This window comes from Festucalex cinctus, chromosome 8, assembly GCF_051991245.1.
Source record: "Festucalex cinctus isolate MCC-2025b chromosome 8, RoL_Fcin_1.0, whole genome shotgun sequence".
NCBI classification, from domain to species: Eukaryota; Metazoa; Chordata; class Actinopteri; order Syngnathiformes; family Syngnathidae; genus Festucalex; species Festucalex cinctus.
In genome coordinates this window covers 10,361,331-10,383,863 of record NC_135418.1, presented here as the reverse complement: position 1 = coordinate 10,383,863, position 22,533 = coordinate 10,361,331, and the positions used below count along the sequence as shown (strand labels likewise).

Below are 22,533 nucleotides of genomic sequence, written 5' to 3'. Positions count from 1 at the left end.
TGGGTTATAGTATGGCTTGGTATTGGCGGCTGTCTGAATCTCGCTTATACTCTAAACGTTTGAATGCAAAAGCTCCTGTAATCTGACATGGCATTTTTGATTGGCTGTTACATTTTATGACAGACGTTACAATGACATTCTTCTCCAGCGATTCAAAACTAGTAGCCGACAATTGGCCACTCATGAAGACTAGTTGCTGAAACTTGCACACTGCACAAAGCTCAATTGAATTTGGCCGTGGCGCTGTGTGGGCCTAACAGTACCTTAATTCCGATTTTTATCTCCCACAATTCCTTGAGCTGTCACATGACCAAGAAAGTTTGACCGGAGCTTTGACAGTAAACAACCAGCAGGCATGTGTTGCCACTAATAACACCGTCATTGTTCAGACTGGATGAATACGTCATGGCTAACTATTGACAGAACGGCTCTTGTGGTGTTGCTATTAACCAGACTTTTGTTTACACAGCAAAAGAGGTTTATTGCCGTATCCTAGGAGGTGTTCTCCTCTTGGTTGATTATTATAGAAAACATATGGCGCAGCAGTTAAGATTTTTTCCAAAGATTGCTTGGAAGCTCATTGGGCAAGAGATAAGAACAGACTTGAAAAGATCTGTGAACAAAAGCATGTGAAACATTCTCATCCTTATGCGTCCATCCGTCCATTTTCGTGACCACTTATTCCTCACAAGTGTCGCGGAGGGTGCTGGAGCCTATCTCAGCTGGCTTTGCGCAGTAGGCGGGGGACACCCTGGACCGGTTGCCAGCCAATCGCAGGGCACTCATCCTTATGCAGTAACCTTCAATATCGAATTTATGTGAATAATTGACGAATAATGACTAATTTCTGCAAAGGAACGGAACTGATGGATCCATGTTTCACTTTATAGTATTCTAAAGGAAGTTATTTATAGGTAAAAGCTGTAAATTGCTTACTGATCCTAAACATTGGTGACATACGGGGATGCCATGGCAAATGCAGTGAGAGGTTATTGTGTGCATGTGAGGTCATTGATTATTCAAATAATTATTTGCAGTCTTCTCATAGATTTGTTTTTTTTGCATTTCAACAGACATTTTAATGCTGTATCCTTGTAGAGGCTTTCAGATGTATTAATGTGATTATCAATCTTATTTTAACCACGGACAATAAAAGGATCGTCTGGAAGATCAAAGAGTCATGGAAAGTAGCAGTAGAAGTGAACAAATATGTTTGAGTCATTCGAAATAGATTTAGCAACTTAGCTTTTAAATTTAATTTCTGTGCTGCTTATGATCATTTTTAACACACGTTTCTCTCCATTTTTAAATTAAAGTGCCTTAGCATTTAAAAGGATGAATGCAAAAACAAATTGATAAATCAAGACAATCTGGTGATCTGTTATTGTCTCATGATCTGTTAAATGAATTTTCAAAAAGTTAAACGACATCGACAACTGTTACTTGTGTTTCGGTAGGCAGTACAATTGTGCGTAATGGATTACTGGGATTAGAGCGTATTATAAAGTGAGAAGTCCTTTTTGAGTAGGATTGGCGGAGGAGAATGTCAGGGAAGAATATTCACTGGAGATATGGCGGCGGTAATTAAGCCAGTGTGCTGACAGCAAGTCTTCTTGTGTGCCATCACTTCCACCTACAGTAACTGTGTGTATGTGTATGTGTTAACGTTAAATGTCACTTGGAAATGAAAACAGCAGCTCTAGAGTGTGGATGTGCTTGTTTGTTGTGGTTTTTATTTGTGTCTTTTTGCAAATATGACAATCCCCAGCCATATCTGTATGGGGTGTTTCTTTGTGGTTTGTCTAACTGACGGAGTTGTAGTAAAAACTGTATTCGGTATGGAATTACAGCTTTGCACAGCAGTTTCAAAACCGCAGAACAATAACAGCTAAGGCCAACACACCTCTTGGATCCCTCTAGCCCTGAACCAAATACAATGTCCATTCCTGATGTCTAAAACAGCATTTGGCGCTTGTGCTTGGCAGTTTGCTGTCTTCATGTTGAATTTTAGCAGCTACAAAGAGTAAGGGCACAGGTGCTTGTTGATCCAAGGTGTGATTCTGACTTAAGATGCATCCCTGGAGGAATATTAAACGGAGATACTTATTGGGTCCATGATACCAATTCTAATCATAATTGTAATTTGCCCAACATTACCAACATTTCCTGATTGCCTTAGTCACACAAAACTTTACATTTCAATCACTGTCGTACTTGAGGTTTCATGAGATGTACAATATCCCGTTCTGTAATTGTGTGGAAGGAAGTTTTAGTAAATTTAAAATCTCCTCTTCCAACTACAGAAAAGTTTTTGTTTTGTTTTGTTTCCTTGGCATTTTGTAAGATGCACACAAATTCTGCATATTTTTCTTTTTGATACAGTAAAGTTGAAATACTTTGTGGTGGTGGTTATTGCTGTGGCTCCCCTGAAGACTGGCAAGTCCTCACCCCTCCGGCTCTGATCCTTAAAGCCCTTCAGGCTGGGTTCATTTAAACATATGTTGAATTGGGGCAAAAAAATAAAATAAATAAATAAATAAATAATAATTTTGCAGGGACACACACGTCACATGTGTATCACTGTAATTCTTATTAGGGCTGAACTTTTTTTTTTTTTTTTTTTAATTATCCAACTGTGATTTTTTTTTTTTTTAATCCCCTCAATATTGTGATGTAACATGACAATTTTTTTGTGATCCTATTTCCATATATTTATTTATCATACACAAGCAATATATTAATCTCTATTCCAACCAAAAAATATCGCATTTATTATGCATAAATGTCTACTTCAGTTAGTTGTTTACTTACTAGTCAAGACCTTGAATTGCATATTTTAAACAACAACTTAAACTTCATAAAATTCTGTGGCATAAATATAAGTAAGTCATAAATCAGTTAATTACAACAATAATGCAAACAAATGTGTGGCTTTATCGCTTGTTTTTATGTTTCAATGAAACTTTTGAGTGAGCATGTCCTCCTCCCAGTTCTGAGGACTCCGGTTCAAGTCCAGGCTCCGGCCTTCCTGGGTGGAGTTTGCATGTTCTCCCCGTGCCCGTGTGGGTCTTCTCCGGGTACTCCGGTCTCCTCCCACATTCCAAAGACATGCATTGCAGGTTAATTGGGCGCTCCGAATTGTCCCTAGGTGTGCGTGTGAGTGTGGGTGTTTTTTTGTCTCTGTGTACCCTGCGATTGGTTGGCAACCAGTTGAGGGTGTACCCCGCCTACTGCTCAAAGCCAGCTGGGATAGGCTCCAGCACCCCCACGACCCTTGTGAGGAGCAAGCGGTGAAGAAAATGGATGGATGGATGAAACTTTTGAAGCACTGAACTTATGCAGACATAGACAGTATAAACTAAAAAAAAAAAAAAAACATAAAAAAATATGACGTCTGTGTGTGTATAGTAACGTATACACACTATACTAACTCACAAATTCTTTTTTTGTACATAATATTGTAGCGTTTGTGGTTGTAAAACTGCATTCTTCTTCTACATTGTGATGTCGATTTGAGTTTAATTGCTCAGACCTAGTTTTAATACACATGAAAACACGTTTACTATTTTTCTAAGCTGTTTATTAGGAAGTTACTGTTCCTTTTTTCTGATCCGTTGAATTATTTCTTGTTGAAAAACAATTTGAGCAGAAGCTATGGTGGTGTGTTAAGACTTCCATTTTGCAAAGGTTGTTGAGAGAAGAGAACGCCTTAATATGATGGTGAAAAAGGTCATTCGATCTCAGCAACACCATCAGCTGAGTTGAGGAGAGAAGGGGTGTTGCCAAGGACACCGTCCACCTCCACAGCGGATATCTGAGAGGAGTGCTGTCAGAGGAGTGCGTGTTTCTCAGGGAGATTGAGTTGTCTGAATTCAGCCTTTATGACAAGCACACTGACCACTTCGACCGCTTGATTAGCTGAGGTTGTGTTCTTATGATACCGCACGCCGATTGTGGCGGGACGTACTGAGCATTTGCAGTCCGAAGTCCTGGCACACGACCTCTCATGTCTCTGGACTGTGTTCATGTTTTATGAATGCAGTTTTCTAATGTTTCCGTCCAGTATATGAGGCTGAGGTCACAGCAGCCCAAACCTTCATAAGCTCCCTGCCGCACTTGAAAGGTTTACATCATGCTTGAGACGCAGCTCTCATTTCATATTCTGCTGTAGCCTTGTTTCCGCCGAGTCTGTTTTGTACACTTCAACTCGTTTGCTGCAGTTTGGAACCCTATGTCTTCTATTTCCCTCTGGAGGCTGGGAAAACCGGGTAACAATACTTGTGGTTATTATTATTTGTAACACCAGCAGGGTTAGTGGTTGCTCATTTTCATGAGACAAGACCACCCCCTCAAAACAGTTTTAGGGAGGCTTTAAAAAAGGCATTGGATAATCTGTCACGATAATCTTTCCAGCCATCAGTTAATCGGGGCTTTGCTGACTTTGATTAGAGGTGGAAATCAAAACGGGCTCAAATGTGTCGATGTGTGTTATAGATCATCTTTTGTGTTGTCGGGTATGCTCAACACAGTCTGTAGTGAATTGCCAGCACAGCCAAACCATTCAGCCTAATTTATAGCCAACTAGCAATTTAGTAGGGATGTAACGATAAGGGCAATATCGTGATATCGTGATATTAAAACTGCTACAATATTATCGTCGTCATGTTCACAATATTTAAAAGGAAAACATCTGTTGAAAAACTCAGGTTGATTTCCATTTGTGCAGTTCTAGCACCCTCTAGTGGCTAGTTTATTAGTGCAATTAAATTTTCATTAGGGATGTTTTGGCCTTCTATGTTTAAAATCTATGCTAATTGTCAGATAAAGGAGAACCTAATTTGCTTGTGAAGCGATCAATGTGTGCTTGCATTAGCAAGTAAGTGCCTCAATATTGTTATTAGAGATTGTAGGTGGTTTATATGACTTATTTTTTTTTTTTTTTTTTTTTTTTTTTGTGTGAGCTGTTTTTGTTTTTTTGTTTTTTTGTTTTTTTTTAAATAATAATATTGTGATCTTTTTTAAATATTGCCAACCCCCCCACAATATCGTGATAATATCGTATCGTGATGTTTGGATATCGTTACATCCCTACAATTTAGATGAGATTAAAAAAAATAAAAATAAATACAAAAAATGGATAATATCAAAACAATTTTAATTTCCGTCACTTTGTTCAAAAACAGAACATTATTTCAAATTGGCAGTGTAGAAAATGCTAAAGATAAATTATTTATGATTCAGTTTAAGGCTGGGTATCGATTCTAATTTCCTCAATCAGTTTGGTTTTGATTCACAACAGTTCAATTCAATTCGATTTTTTATTTTTTTTTTCCTGTTGGATTCGTTTCACTTCAGTTCAATCCGATATTGATTAATTATGGAACATCAATTCCTCTGAAATATCAAGGACATGATTAACACACACACACACACACACACACACACACAAAACGTTAAATTCCAAATTAAATTTTGCGGAGGCAGTAACTGGTTAAATAATTTAGTTTTTTATTTTTCTTTCTGTTTTTTTCTTGTCTTTGTTTTAATGTTGTGGAAAAATCTTAAATAAAATATTCCAAAAAGTTATCTATTAAATTAATTATCAAAAATAATAATAAATTAATTATTATTATTGATTATATATTAGTTGTTGATTGATTAATCATTGCACCTTTACTTGTAATTGTGAAGATGTATTATTTTAATCAAATATTGCTCAATAACACAAAACAAACTTTTCTTGAACATGGAATAAATTTCATTCAAATATGACACTTTTTTTTTTTTAATCGTTATTAGGATCATCATTAGGATTATCTTTTCATCTGCTGTCTTATCAAAATCAAAATGCGACCACGCTTCTGCCTTGGTCCATTTTCGATATGAAAGAAACATTGCTGTCATCTTGGCTGCCTTGCTGAAAAATTCCTGCCACTCTCAGATGTGCGAAATAAGATAGTGAGTAGTGACGATAGTTCAAATTTGAAACAATGTTAACTGTCTGAAATGTTATCACGGTCTTCTGGATGTAGATGTGCATCATTGCTGCTCTTTAAGCTCTGAAGTGGCCTCTCAATGGATGATGTAATTATTTAAAAGGCTTGCGATAGCACTGTTGAGGGCCTGATCTCTGAGTTAGATTTTTGCCCCTTTGAGAATCATTCCAGTTCTTCCTTTAGAAAATAAATAATTCCCAAAAGTGACATTTGACTCATTGAGCTATTTTCACCAATAAAAAGTTAATATTTTGTCCAGAATAAATTTGATAACGTTATTATTTTTCATAAACAATTAATACCTTTAAAAACAAATTTTTACTCTTGCTGTTGACTGAAAATGACATCACCTGTGCAGAGGAAGTAGCTAACGACCAATCATGGCTCAGTTTACTGACCAAACCCAGAAAACAGGTGAGCCATGATTGGTTGTTTCCTACTTTCTTAGCACAGGTGATGTCATCCTCAGTCAACAGCGAGAGTAGAAATTAGTTTTCTCATTTTTTTTCCATTTCAAAAATTTCATTTCAGTTTTTTATCCATTGCAGTGCAAATTTATTCAGTTAACAATTAAAGCAATGTTGGTTGAGTGATTGGGAAGAAACCCAAAAATCATTCTTATTTTCTTTTTTGAGGAGTGGGACTACTTTAGTTATTTTAATTTGTTCTGGGAAAATGTGCATTATAAATAAGTTGCAAATGTACGTTAAAGGCTCTATAATCACGTCTATGATTTGCTTTATCAGTAACATTCATGTCTGTACAATTGTTGTTGTTTTTGTTGTTGTTGTTGTTGTTTGTTTGTTTTTGTTGTTGTTGGTGTTGTTGTTGTGTTTGTTTGTTTTGTTTTGGGTTTTTTTTTAATAGTATGTTCAAAATTTTGATAGCTTGTATGGCTTCAATAAAAATACTGTTTACATTGCTTTGTATGATTCCATAATCATTTTTTTCATTGGGGATATTTTGTGATAATCTTGGGGCAATATTCACAGTCGTCATTGAATTTGTTTACAATTTCCTCTTTATCATGAATTACCAAATGGTCCTTAATAATAAAATAATTTGGAGAGCTTGGATTCATCTTGCCTTTTAAAATTTTAAAGATATTAATTGTACATGAAAAATATTTAAGTTATCAAATTCATTCTGGACAACTTTTTACTGCTGAAAAATGACTCAATGAGGCAAGTATCGCTTGGAAGTTTGAATAATGTGTGATGATTGTTAGTGGAATAAAACTGAGAAAGATCTTGTCCAGCTTGATTCTCTGGAGTGAAGATTTTATTCAGAATTGATATGTTTCTTACTGCTTCTTAGGCACCGCAGTGTGAAGAGTGTATGCCAACTGGGCATTTACTCACCCCACACTGTTTGATTGAGGGTTGAATGTAATGGGGATATGCATGCTTAATTGGTTATTGATCAATAATCCATAAAAAAGGTTGTATAATATTTTTAGTGGTGTTTGGTGGGTAGGATCTGCAGACACATTGGCGCTGCAGCACTTTCTGAATTTATACTGTAGTGTTTAATAAACCAGACTGATCCCCGAGCACATTCATCATTTTATGGATGAACAATCACTTTAGAATGTCCCCTATAAAAAGATGCAATTGCCCTTGTTCAAGAGATGTGCATCAATCCGTGCCACAAAGGTAAGTGTGCGTGTTCCAAATAGGCCTGTCGTGATAACAAATTTTGCTTCACGAAAATATTGTGATAAAAAATAATATAGCGGTTTTCCGATCATTTTTCAACTAATATAATTGTATAATAATGCAATTATACTCTTTTAAAGATAAACTATTATTTTTGAGAATGTTTAAAATTAGAACTATTGAATGAAAACATTGTAAATATTCAAAATAAATAATCAAAAATACCAAAAACTAGGGGTGTTAAAAATTCGGCAATATATCGCGATATTACAGCGTGCAATTCTCAAATCGATTCAATAGGCGGCCGAATCAATTTTGAAACATCCATTTTTGATGGAAAAATATTAAACAAAACATCTTACTTAGGGTTAGTGTTCACACCTTAAGCATGGAAAAATATTCTATTAATGGAACATTAAGCCATAATATTTTATTTCAATGCTGTTCAAACATGAAAAAGTTATGACTGAAGTTTCAGATAAAAAAAAAAAAACAAAGTTTTCAAACAAATCTTACAGTGTACATGAACAAGTTTACTGGTTGGTATTTTCTAAATTTGAGTAAACAACAATCGCAACAATCGACTTGTATCGAGATTAATCAGTATCGAATATAAGCGTGACCTATGAATCGTGATATGAATTGAATCGTCAGGTACTAAGCAATTCACACCCCTACCAAAAACACTAAATAAAATGGACTCTCAGTCGCTGTTAACAAAAAATACACTTGAATATAATTAACGAAATAGACCCTAATGCTGCTTATTAAAAAAATAAAATAAAAAATCCACTCACAATTGAAACAATAAATAGGCGCGTAGTTGGAGACAGACGTCGGTAAGTCCTATATCTTCCTGCACTAATTTCTAATGCTTCAGCATGCAGGTTAGCAAATAGCTATGCCTAATGTTACTCCTCAGAAAATGAGTAGCAATTTCTCTGAGCCTCCCTGAACAGATTGTGTTCAGTTTTGGAGATTCCATCCTCTATCAATTCTGAATTTCAAACTCAACTGTGTGTAAGGACCTGTTTTCGGTTTCAAAGCCACAATCAGATAAGAATAGACCCGCGACGTTAGAGGCAGATGAATACATCAGAAAGGTATTTCATCATCATTTTTGTGATTCTGTCAAGAGAGGAAGAAAAGGGATCAGTCAGCATGTAGTCAGGCAATCATACATCGCAAGGATAACAATGGAGTCTTAGGAGAACAGCCTGACATGATTAAGCTTGGGATCTTTGTGCAAATTCACGTGTGTTTGCTGCAGGGAATTCGTTGCACTGTGGGCCAGATTTGACGTGATACATTAATGATAAGCTCAGGCTGAGTTGCTGAATAAGTTTTCTTTAGCCAAACAGTTTATGTTAAAGCGATAATCTAGCACTAAGCTTTGTCATAGTCAATCAGCGCTACACCAGCACTGCTACTTGTAGCATCTCTTTAGACAGAACTGTGAGCATAAAACCAATAGTATTTATTAGGGGTGTTAAAAAAAATCGATTCGGCGATATATCGCGATACTACATCGCGCGATTCTCGAATCGATTCAATAATCGGCAGAATCGATTTTTTTTTTTTTTTGATTTTTTTAAAGAGCTCAGAATTGTTCATTCGGTAGTCTTACAGATTCAACGTCTTATCATCATTGCCTTTTTTTTTTTTTTTTTTTTTTTTTTTTTGTGTGTGTGAATCGATTTTTAAACTTCCATTTTTAATGGAAAAATATTCAACAAAACGTCTGACTTCGGGTTAGGATTCACACCTTGAGCATGGAAGAATGTTATATGAACGGAACATTAAGCCTTAATATTTTATTTTAATGCTGTTCAAACATGAAACAGATTACAACCTCTATAAGACTGAAATTTTAGATAAATAAATAATACATTTTCATATAAATCTTACACTCTACAAGCTTACTGATTAGTATTTTCTAAATTTGAATGAAAAAAAATCGCAACAATCGACTTATAAATTCGTATCGGGATTAATCGGTATCGAATCGAATCGTGACCTGTGAATCGTGATACGAATCGAATCGTCAGGTACTAGGCAATTCACACCCCTAGTATTTATCCATTGGCAAAATATTTTCTGAGTACCTGCTGCACTGGGGTTCCAAGCTCAGTTGTCATTGCTAAATTAATGTAACTTTTGTGAAAACACCTTGAAATATCACAAATGAGCACAGCTGCTAATGTTAGCTTTCCCGCTGCCTTTGCCTTTAGCGCAGGAGCCAGAAGTATTTTATACAAGTACGCCACGTTTTCTACTCTACGGCAAGGTCCATTTTCTTGCTGCCTTCTTCCAGAGTAAAACCTATTGCCATATGCCAAGAAGTACTACAGAAGTTTGTTGGTGACTTGGCATTAGAGTGGTTATTACGTTGGAGGAGAAAGGCATTTTGAGTGAGTTAGGTGCACAGATAATTTGTGCCAGCATTGCACAAAGCGAAAGGGACCTACCCGTTAGGCTTTATTGTTGGTTGGCAGCAGCAGCATCTCTGGAATTTGTTCTGGCCTAGTTTCTGTTGTGGTGTGAAGTCTGCTACTTCCTAGTTAATACTGAGACTCCAGTTGAGCGCTGACATGCTTGTGTTCCTTTCATTAGGATTTGTTATACATGAATTTAGCCCATGGAAAAGGCAGATGACACATGCCTCCTCTTGCTGGAAATGAATAACATCTGGGAATCATTATTCGCAAACTTGCCTAATCGCAATTTATTCTAACTGAACAATTATTTGCTGAAAAACACGTCGATCTGCATTTTCTGCAACTGCGTATGATGCTACCCGAATGAATGCTAAGCGGAGGAGTGGCTTGCATTGGCCACCTGTTTATAGCTGACTTGCTTGACAGCAAACAGCAGCGTGCCATAAGATTTTTAAGACAGACTCCTTGTGGGGTTGAAGGTGAAGAAAGTAAAGATGTAAACTCACGGCTCACTATTGGCAATGGTGAAAATTGACAGCTGTTCATCCGGTAATGGGTCAAAGTACAATAAAGTGTTGAACAAAAATAAATAACTATTTTATTTAGAAAAAAAATGAGACTATGGATGTGTTATAGAGTTAAAAATGTAATGAAATCACCAATAGGAAAGCACACCCAGGATTGTCACAATGAGAAACATGCTTTAAAATGAGTTTGAAATTACAGTTTTGCTCATAAGTTTACATACTCCTATGGTATGTAAACTTATGAGTAGGTATGTTACGATATCCAAACATCACGATACGATATCACGATATGAAGGACACGATACGATAATTATCACGATATTGTGGGGGGTTTGGCAATATTTAAAAAAGATCACAATGTAAAAAAAAAAAAAAAAGAGAGAGAGCTCATACTAAAAAAGCACAATATTGTGCTTTTATACATAACAGCAATGCATATAAACCACCTACAATCTCTAATAACAATATTGAGGCACTTACTTGGTAATGCAAGCACACATTGACCCCTTCACAAGCAAATTAGGTTCCCCTTTATCTGACAATTAACATAGATTTTGAACATAGAAGGCCAAAACATCCCTAATGAAAATTACATTGCACTAACAAACTAGCCACTAGAGGGTACTAGAACTGCGCAAATGGAAATCAACCTGACTTTTTTTAACCGATGTGCTCCTTTTAAATATTGTGAACATGACGACGATGATATTGTGGCAGTTTTAATATCACAATATTGCCCTTATCGTTACATCCCTACTTATGAGCACAACTAACTGTACATATGCAAAAGAGTCACTTAGTGACACAAAAATGTGATGAATCCTTACCAAAATTCTCATGCACCTGTGCTCATGTCCACTTGAATCTCTGAAAATATCAAAACAATTGCCACAGAGTTTTGAATTTTACGGGCATTCAGCTTTTTTCTCACCATACAGTTGTGCTCAAGTGTACATACCCGCGTAGGGTATGTAAACTTATGAGCACAACTGTATAAGTTTAAGCTTCTTCGATAGGTAATTATCCCCCAAAATTCGTAGGGTTGTACATTACTCATGAATTTTGTTTGTTTGTATTAGGGCTTGGTCCCTAACATCTGTTAATAGGTAGCTTAGCTGAGTATGCTAATTCCTTTCTCTCTGCGTTAACACTGTTTGCAGCACGTGTATGTGCGTGTGTGTTAGGGGTGTGCTCAAAAAATCGATACGGCAATATATCGTTGCGGGCCTCACTACAATACACGTATCGATACGCAGGCGTCAGAATTGATATTGCTCGTGAACTTTAAATAGGCAGTTAATGTTTGCCTTTGCAGCTTGCATTGTACCTAAAAAATAAAAACCAGCAACATCTTTGAAGTTAATTGCCTTCAATTAATGCAAAAATAGCTCACCAGTGATTGGACACTGTGTCTTGCTAAAAAAAAATTAAAGCAGAGAAAGAATATCAACATTTATTTACTTATAAACTTAACATGGCATGTGTCTTAATGTACCAATTTTCCTATATTTTGTTTAAAAAAAACGAAATAGAATGTGTTACATGAAAAAAACACTGTTTTTATTTCCCCAAATATTTCAAAATAAGCACATTTTAGAGCTGTAATTTTAATACTTTGATATTTTTACTCATATCGGCTCATGCCTATTAAAAATTTTTCCCTGTGTGTCTGTGAAAACTGGTCCTTGCTCTGCAGTGCGTGCATATTTAGACCAGGCATGCCGCTTGGTGGTAAACCAGAAGAGCTACTAACAAAAACATTTTTGTCATCCAGCATAATAAACATATCCTTTAGGTATACATATGACTGTTATTATAAAATGCAAGTAAATGAATGTGAAATAGCGGGATACGTATCGCCTTGAAGATCAAGTATTGGGATACATATGTATCGCGATACGTATCGAATCGTGACCCCTGTATCATGATACGTATCGTATCGTGAGGTGGGCGGTAATACCCAGCCCAAGTGTGTGTGTCCCGCCTCCACAGTGGCGAGCAAGTTGACTAATCGTGAGAGGTCTATATCAAAGTGAAGCTCTTAGATAGTATAGTAAGGTTATTGTATTTCATAATAGTAGCTTCATGACCGTGGACAGAGATTTGTGAATATAGGTCACTGAATTTTCTCTGCGAGTAAAACAATCCAGACGACCAACAAGTACAAACTAGTTTCTGGTCTGTTTTATTTCTATGATTAAATAACTCAATCCTCACGTTTGCCATGAATATACCTCTTCTATGAATGCTAATATGATGTCAAAAATTATTGATTTCATCCATTCATTACCATGGCAATATGCCCAATGGACTGTAGAGCCATAGAAGTAGGTTAATACAAGGTCACACGGTCACATTGGCATTAACCTTGATGAATCTGCAGACAAAATGTTCGGCTAAAGCGCAAGCCTGACATGAATGAAAATGACAGAAATAATATGATTGTCTGGATGAAGCCATTACTTCTCGAATGATATTACAATAATAGTACTGTATTTTCACCAATTCAACCTGTTCTTTCACCTTGTATGGAAGCGGTAGAACTGACAAAAGTGAATGTTAGCATCACAGAAGCTGTTTATGAGAGTGATTTTCCTCTCCAGACCGTGCTGTAGTCAAGGCCACAGAGGCATGTTCTGCATCATTAGTTCTTAGATCAGCACTAATGGTGTACAGTTAAGATGGGGCAACCGCAGCAAATGGTGTAACTTGCATATGGGATTTCCCTCCTGTCGCTGAAATCTACACTTCCTAATATTCTGGCTGCAGTTCCACTGTGGTTTTCTGTCATTTTGAGTGGCTGCACATGACTCACTTGAGCCTCTGAGGGCAAAATGTCACCATCGACGCATGCTCGAGGGAGCAATGCTTTATTCATTCCTAATTCCAACCACAATCTATTGCCCTCCTTTCCATGCTTCACATGTTTCCCCTGGGGATATCCCATCTTAGAATAAACATCAGCAACAAGCTTAGTCTCCATGACAACGGCTGCACATGCTCAACAGTAGAGCAGCCCTCTGTTGATTAGTACAATACGGTTTATTAGGTGGAGGTGCTCGATTCCCTAAAGGAAATTTCCGTTCAAAGGGAAACTAAGAGAAGAAACCTTTGTTGAAATTGCGCGATGGTGATGGTTACTTGCTAAGACCACGTAATGTCACCCCTATAATGGCAAGATTGCACAACTAACCAGATACAATTTTATAATTCATTGATATATTTCACTTTCCCAAGAGCACGGAAGTTTTGTATTGATCAGGTCAATCTGTTCAAGCATGCAGAGTATTTGTTGTTTTTTATTCCTTGTTCACTTGTCTAAATATTATTTAGCCCGCAGTTGAGCCGGATTTGTCAGCAAGGATTTGCCGGTCGTGTTTTTCCTCACAGCCATACAGATTTTTTGGGTTGTTTTATGTAATTATAGGATTACGTCCTGCCGCTTTCTTAGTTTTTCTTTCAGGGCAATGACGTGATGCATAGCTAGAGCAGGATGACCTCTGACCAGATTCGTGCGTCACCAGGCTTCTCGTCTGTTCACGGGGTTGGTGGGTGAAACTCAGAGTAACTGACACTGCAATTATTATTGTTGCTACCTCACGCTGTTTGTTGGCCGCTGTACCTAACCAGCCTTTCAAGGTCATTTAATGTCTGCAATCCAAGGTCGTCGCCAAGATTTTCTCACTGCGCCAGGAAGTGCTGTGGCTGCCCACTTGGTGTTTTTGCCATGTGGTTGACTTATTTATTATTATTATTATTATTATTATTATTATTATTGCTATTATCTTTATGTAAAATCATTCACAGTTTATGTCATTGCAGTATGATGGTATGGAGGTGTAGCTCAGTCTGATTTGACTGTCTTCAATTTGCAAGCACTCTGTCCTCACATGACATGCACAGGCATATTATAATCTCCAGAGATGTGGGGTAGGCGCTGGGCGGACTTTTTGGTGTCTGTGATCTTGTTTGCTAATTATCAACAGGAACAAACGTCCAAGGGTGAAACTAATGAGGTATGGTTTGCAACTTCTTGTTAAACCTGGCCTGATTCATTTATATTTTGCAAGTGTGTATTAATGTGTCTGCGCACCACCTGTGACAACAAGATGTATGACCTTTCTTGTGGAATTAATATCAGAAATGTCCTCCGTATCTCGTTAAGTCTGTACAACAAACAAAGACTAACAGCTCACTTGGACAGCCCACGGAAGAGAACTTCACTTGTCAGCACTATCATCCCCACATGGGCAACATCTAGTACTGTAGTGGAGAAATCTTTACATTGCCTTCCATCCATTATCTGAAGCGCTTATCCTCACGAGTGTTGCGGGCATGCTGGAGCCTATCCAAGATGTCTTTGGGCAGTATATGGGGTATACCATGATTGTACTGGTTCCCAGCCAATCACAGGGCACACACAGATGAACAATCACTTAGAGCTGTCAAAGAAGCCACCTTTTTAATTCAAAATTGTCCAAATCCTCTGATATTCAACATATCAACAGTAATTGTTCACTGATTTCTGTAGTCCTTCATGAGTGTTTAATCAAAATAGGACATTTGCAAACCTCTGTTTTTACTTTACTACCTCAATCCCCCTTTTTTTTAAATCACTATACGAATGTGAAGTATGAAATGAACACCAATCACTCGTGAACAAACAGTAATCAGGAGGAAAATGCTTTTTAATAAAATTAAAATGAATCTGATTAGTCGATTAATCAAGTGTAAAAATATTCGATAGTGAAAGCACCACGATCATGCACACTCACAATCACACCTCGGGACAATTTAGGCTGTTCAATTAACCTACCATGCATGTTTCTCGGACTGTGGGAGGAAATTGGAGTACCCGGAGAAAACACATGCAGGCACGGTGGGAACATGCAAACTCCACTCACGACCTCTGCACTGGGAGGTGGACATGCTAACCGGGAAAGAAAATGTGACTACACAAAAGTAATATTTTCTTAAAAGCTTAAATAATACAGTATAAAGACTAGGGAATGATGTAACTATATGGCAATATCGTGATATTGTGATATTAAAACTGCCAAATATATTGTCTTCATGTCACGATATTAAAAGAAGCACATTTAAAAAAAAAATTAAAAAAAAGTCAGGCTGGTTTACATTTGTGCAGTTTTAACACCCTCTGGTGGCTAGTTTTTTTTTTAGTGCAGTTTAAGTTTCACAAGGCATGTTTTGGCATTTCTATTTTTTAAATTCACGCAAATCGTCAGATGAAGGGGTACGTAATAAGTGTTATTAGAGGTTGTAGGTTGTTTATATGCATTGCTGTAATGTACAAAAAAAAGCACAAGATTGCGTGTGTGTTTTTTTTTTATAAGTATGAGCTCATTTGTTTTTTGCAATATTGTGACCTTTTTTGTATTGCCAATCTCCCCACAATATCGTGATAATTATCATATCGTGACCTTCATATCGTGATATTGTATCTTGATGTTTGGATATCATTACATCCCAAATAAAGACAGTAAATATAAAATGATCATTGAAACTTGTCGTACTATATTATGTAGAGATGTGTGAGTACCAATACCAGGTACCAGTATCGGCCTTATTTTATGGTGACAGTACTCATGATGGTGGCCAATACCAGTATCGGCTGTCCTCTTGTGGCCGTTTTACAATCAGGAACTGAAAATTTAGAAATGAAAACGCCATTAATTTCATGCAGTTTTCAGAAAAATCTTTCTGTAAAATTATGTTATTGTTTTTTGTAGGTTATGTTTTTTCTTTTTTTTGTTGTTGTTGTTTTTTGTATGAATTACGTGTGGTATTTTTACTTGGTATCTGTATCTGCGACGGTGACCGCTCAAAAGATGAGTACAGTACTGGTGGTATCAGTCTGAAAAAAAAAAAAAAAGGTTGTATGACATCCCTAATATCATGAGTCATAACTATACAGGGCAAATGCCAGTTCTGGCTTGGGTCACCATAACATAGTTCATTGTGGCCGAACTGCCACCAATGAAAAATTCTTAATGCAATGGGGAACCTGCTTGGTGTAAAAGGTTTGACTTAAAAGTTGAAATTTAATTGCATGGGCTTTATGCATATTAGAGACATATTTGAAGCTCTGTCCAAACTTTTGAATGTTAGCTAAACTACAGAAATAAAGTTTAGGGGGTGCTTGCAATAGTTCAAGTGACGATTTCTCTTTTTTTCCTCTTTGTCTGAAGCACTTCACGGTAACCGAAAAGGATAATGGATGAGCTTCAGGATGTACAGCTGACTGAGATCAAGCCTCTCCTGACTAATAAGGTGCGTTGTTGAAAAAGGCTGCTAGTAACCCCTGGCTAATCCAAATAGCATGTGACTCTTCACTAAAGCACACATACAAGCCCAAAATAAACAAACAGAGTGTACACACTAGACCGTTAAAGCCCTCAAATGGAACACTCCTTCAAATGCATACACTAACAGACCACAAATTTATACTGTGCAGTACAGTTGATCAAAGTGAATTATTTATGTCCTCAACGGTGCAGAAGAAAAAATATCAAAGGCAAAAGTGGGACAGAAGTTTTTTCTTTTTTCTTTTTTTTTCTTTTTTCTTTTTTTTTTCTTTTTTTTTCTTTTTTTTTTTTTTTTTTTGAGCAGGGACAAAGTGTGCTGGAAAAAAAAATAAATTCCTTCTCCTTATCCATGTTTGTCAGCTTTTGATAAGATGGAAATAGTATTCTCTAGGGAGTGTTTGTCATGCACTGCAGCCGATTTTCACAATCTGCACACTTCCAGGGAGCAATCGAGGTTGATGTATTAGCTCAGCCTCTTACCTCCTTGGTGGCTAAGATGACTGATCTGGGAAACACATCTCTTTCTAGGCTGCGTGCCAATCTTTGAAAGACAGCCTGCGAGATGGATAATCTTATGAATGAGGAGACTGACACTGTCCTCTCACTCCACCTAGTGGCTACCTCATTTTCAACAACAACAAAAAAGAAAAACGGAGATCATTTAATTAATACACAATGCCATGGAGCAAAGGGAACTGCATTATAAAAATGGGTTCACGGCGATATGGAGAGCACAAACACACTTGAGTGTGAATAATTAAGCCCAAGCAGCATCACAATCTGCCTGTGAAGCATCCAATGGGCACCCAACTGATTCCCACAGCACCCTTCTTTGATGTTTGCTGCCAGCGCACATTTTCTGTCGCATCATCAATTGCTTTGAAAGAAAAACACAGATGACGATCGGTTACAAGTTACAACATTAAAATTCTAATTTGCTTTCTCCTTGTCTAATCCTTCAAATATCCCTCCTACAAGCTTTGAACACATTTGAACAATATTATGAACATGTTTAATATTTTTAAAACTGTGTTAACATAAAAAAATAGATACAGAAATCCCAGAATAATAATTTTTTTAAAAATTGTTGAGCCCTTGAAATACTCCACCCACATGCTGTAGTAACAGTGAAACTTGTTTAAAATACACTTTTTAAACACAATGGAAATCTGTTTCAAACAGAAAAACCCACCATTATCAATTACTATGATAGGTGGATGTTGGTATATAGTAAAACATTGCATTATCCTGTTTTTTTCGTGCTTCCTATGTAGTGTGCAATTAATACAATTGGGCTTTCTAAACTTATCACTTACACTTGCCACTTTCTTGGGAGGATAATGAAAAGAAAAAACAAAGATACAGTACTCGTATGTGGAAAAACATGACACGGTATGAACGTTGTTAGACAGCATTACTGAGCCTTCCATGCGTTTGCTGTGATGACTCAAGCTGAAGCATAGTTTGTTTCATGCAATGTTTGTTCAAAAATCTTGTTTGTAAAACTGCTATCTTTGTGAACAAGGCTGTTCCACTGTATTCTGTAAACAATGTAAATAATATATTCCAAAAATTCCCACATTCCCTAATAGTTTTTCCACAAAAATGCTGCATTCTATGCGATACCCTCCCTTACCAAACATTTTGTGATCGATTCAAACCATTTCAGCAACAACATGGTTTTCATATTCCAAAGATTGCCACAGTCCCCAAATTTAATAATTTACACATTATATATATTTGACACTTTTACTTCCTGTTTTGAATATTTCTTCAACAATTCAATTTCAACCATTCAGAAACTTATCCATCTATCCACATTCCCAAAATGTTCGATTTTTAAAACTAAAAGCCTCAAATAAACTTCAACTTAGTTTCAACTAAAGTTGTTCTGGACAGCTCCTGTCATTCCACATCATTCCACGTAAAATTCCAGTTTCAGTTCACCATTCACATGCAATTTCTCCAGAAATTGCATTGTCTAGTTGAAAATGAATTTTTTCAATGTGCACATTCAACCTTTTTTTTATTTTTATTTTTTTTATTTATTTTTTTTATTTTTTTTTATGATTTTCACGTTGCATGTAATAAAGGTGTCAATATAGGCAACCAAAGAAATTCTGATACACAAGAGCCAACCACATTGTGTGAATCTATTCAAGATTACAGATAGCCTTTATTGTGTGTTGCTACGGAATTATTTTTGCTGAAGTAATAAGGATAAGCCTGTAGGGGGTTTCTACATCACCGTCACACATGTATTGATTGAAATTTTTACTGCCATATTTTTTTGTTTTTTGTTTTTTTGTTTTAAAGATTGTGTGTAAAATAAACAAACAATAAGATTCTGATCGGAAACTTTTTTTTTTTTTTAAGGGGGAAAAGTGCATACCTTCTTCATGGGGTATACATATTCCTAAGCACTATATACACTGTTTTTATTGTATGTATGTATGTATGTATGTATGTATGTATTTATTTATTTATTTATTTATTTGTTTGTTTGTATGTTTATTTGCTGTATGAGCCCATGGTTTATAATGTTTTTTTTGTTTTACAGAATGCACGTAACTTTCAGGATTTTGACTGTCAGGTGAGTCTTGTTTGTCCGTTGTTGTTGTTGTTGTTGTTGTTGTAATTATTATTATTTTGAGAATATATTTCTGTCAATCCCAGTTGTTTAACCTAGATATGAACATGAACATGGCTAGCCAACAATTATGTTAATTATACTGAAACAAAACATGCTGATGTTTTTAAAAAAAAAAAAAAAAAAAAGAAGAAGAAGAAGAAAAAGAGATTATTAAGACATTATTGCTTTCCTGTCATCTATTATATAAATCGATGCTGCAAAACAGACTATTGTAAATGTATCTTTTAACAGCATGGAACATGTATGAATATGTTATACTGTATATAAATATGTCATTCCCTGGTCCATTTTAAATAAATAAAAAAACAAAAAAACTGGCCTTCTTTGGTCAGTAGTCTGAGAATCTATTTAGTCCACATAAGAGATGAAATACAATTTTTGTGAAGTGCTAATTTAGAAAATAGTATGCGGTCTCCTGTGGACAAGAGTCGTCATCACTAATGCAAACTCACGCCCTGTGCTGTAGCTGTGATAAATCAGCAACTCATGTTTGGGCCTCTAAAGATCCATTTTCATTGCAGTGTTCATACTCGAATCTGCCTGGAAATAAAAGGCAATATGACTGAGACCTCTGTTAGAGGGTGTGGTGCTGCAGTCTCGTGCTATTTACGACGTCCCTGCTGGACTGAGCGTGGTGACTCAGCCTCCTCCACCCACGGGACTGCAGGGCTTTACTTTAGAACACTTGGACAGTTCATAAATGGAAATGCTCGCGTGTACAGTTAAAGCAGCAGTAAACTTACATTTTCCATATTTTTGTATTTTTGATCTTATGATTTCCCAGTGCCTTATTTACTGTACTGGTGTGTTGACTTCACCCCCTGTTCTTTTGGTTACCCCCGCACCCCCAAGCATCTACGTGAAACATATCACTGGTAGTTTCCTACTGTGCTCAGCAGAGGGCACCATTTGCTGGTTTATTGTGGGGCGAAAGCGCAGGTGACTTCAAATTGTACCCTGCTTGTCTTTCATGTCATGCAAGCACAGTTAGTAGATAACCGTTGCATATATATTGCTTAATAGTATTTGATAAATAAGAAATAATCAACATTACTGAATTTTGAGAACTCTAAACAAGCCTGAAATGAAGTGTGTGCTCTGCAGAAAGCAGGCCCTTGCTAAAACATTTGATAACTGGACAATTTTGATGAGGCACCAGCATGTGTTGGCATACCACGTGACTGGAATGGATGTAGCAAGTTTGTCATTTGTAGTAGAATGTTTTCCCTGAAAAACAAAGCTGACACCAGTCTGTTGTCAATTCTAGTAGGCGTTATGAAAGCTGTCCAAATACTTTTGCCCATAGAGTATATTTGGGACAGTAGCGCCCTCTCTCGGCGACTTTAATTTAAAATGGAGAACAGACAACCAAGTTTGCTTATTCATCGACTGACCAATGAGTGTCCAAGTCTTTTCCTTTAGGCCCGCCCATGCTTCTGGCTATTGGCTGCAGCGGGTTGTCAGTTATCCCTGACTAGTTTTAGACAGGCGTCCTCCACTGTTCTCAACTGTGGAAAGGACAAAGAAGAGAGTTCAAAATTAGTCATCTTAATAAGAGCAAAAGACTCCAAGATGGCTTCGGAGGAGTTTGATCCTCTCATATGTTGTTGTCATTGTTTTCTTTTTGATTTTATTTTCTGGTAACCTTGCTAACACATGGTATTACACACAAAATTAATCTTTCGAAGGGAATATTTCTTGCTCCCCCCCACCTTTTTTTTTTTTTTTTAAATACATACATAGCAAAGAGACCTTATTTTAACTACATTTGAATATGTCCAAGTCCATTTAGTTGAGGAGAGCCTGTTTTGCTGATGAATGTGTGAGTACAGCTCGAGCGGTCAAAGTCTGTCTCCTCTTATTTTGATTTCAACCAGCGTGACTGCAAGATGTCAGCAGCATTCCTATTTTCCTGGATGGCCTCTGCATCCTTTGCACCCCCATCACCACTCTCTCCACAACCCCTTGTGCCCCCCCCCCCCCCCCCAATTCTTTTTTCGTTTTTTTTTCCATGGCTCCACCCTCTACCCACCTGACCCACCGCAATCCAATTAGATGCATTGTAGCCTGACTGTGCGGACGAACTGTGACTACTAAGCACAGTCTGGTGCTCCCACTCCTCCTCCCCCGTGTCGTTGCCCGTCTACCTCCCTCTCCGGGTCGAGCCGCATGCTCTGCTTTCATTCAGATTTGCCCATCTTTTCCTCACTCACTCTGCTGTGTTCCTCCCCTCCCTCTTTCCGTCTTGTCGGCGTTATAGCGCTGCCACAAAACCTTATCCCTTGCTTTCCTTCTGACCCCTCCTCCTCCTCCTTTTCGGAGCTCTTCAAAAGCTGCCTAGCGCACACTCGTACATAGCATAACACACCACTCTCCAGTGTGGGGGAACAATGTCAGCTATTCTGGATCTGGACCAGATTGCATGCTCTAGGAATGGAGTGGTGAGTGACAAATGCATCTTGATACACCTGACTGGATGCTTGCGACCGGGGTGGCTTCATGTGTGATTTCCCCATAGACTCAGCAATAGCAGCTGGGAAGGACAAAGCTCTTGGTGGTCCTTGTCACCATCTCCGGGAGACAGCAGAGACTTTGTTTTTTTGTTTGTTTGTTTTTTATGGGCAGCTGCTAGTATGGCATGACCATTTGGCGTGTGTATGGAGTCACCTCAGTCTGTAAAATTCTAAAGATGAAGTGCGATGATGCGTATGTTGATTTGTGTGCAACTCAAAGATGCGTACGTGCCTGCCAGGGAGAGTCGAAGTGGAGCAGGTTCATAAATGTTTGGGTTCATGTCAGAGGTTGCATGCGTATTTTTAAAATTGTGCGTGTAGTCGGTCCATCATGCTCTTTTTCCGTCCTGAGAAAAGAAGCAAGGAGGTCACACATCACGACATACTGTAGCAACAACACGCTCAAATCCAATGTAGCAGCT

General features: G+C 37.3%; 1 protein-coding gene across 4 annotated transcripts in view; it reads left to right on the top strand.

Moving 5' to 3' along the window:
* Positions 1 to 22,533, top strand: part of ndrg3a (ndrg family member 3a) — a 40,316-nt gene that overhangs the window by 1,848 nt on the left and 15,935 nt on the right. For 3 of the 4 annotated variants that reach the window (XM_077530833.1, XM_077530831.1, XM_077530832.1), the window contains exons 2-3: positions 16,829 to 16,910; positions 19,506 to 19,538. In XM_077530833.1, coding sequence (XP_077386959.1) covers positions 16,854 to 16,910; positions 19,506 to 19,538 — 90 coding nt within the window. In that variant the 5' untranslated portion in view covers positions 16,829 to 16,853. Of the gene's footprint in view, positions 1 to 16,828; positions 16,911 to 19,505; positions 19,539 to 21,682; positions 22,040 to 22,533 lie in introns of those variants that run through there. The other variant, XM_077530834.1, reaches the window with a different exon arrangement.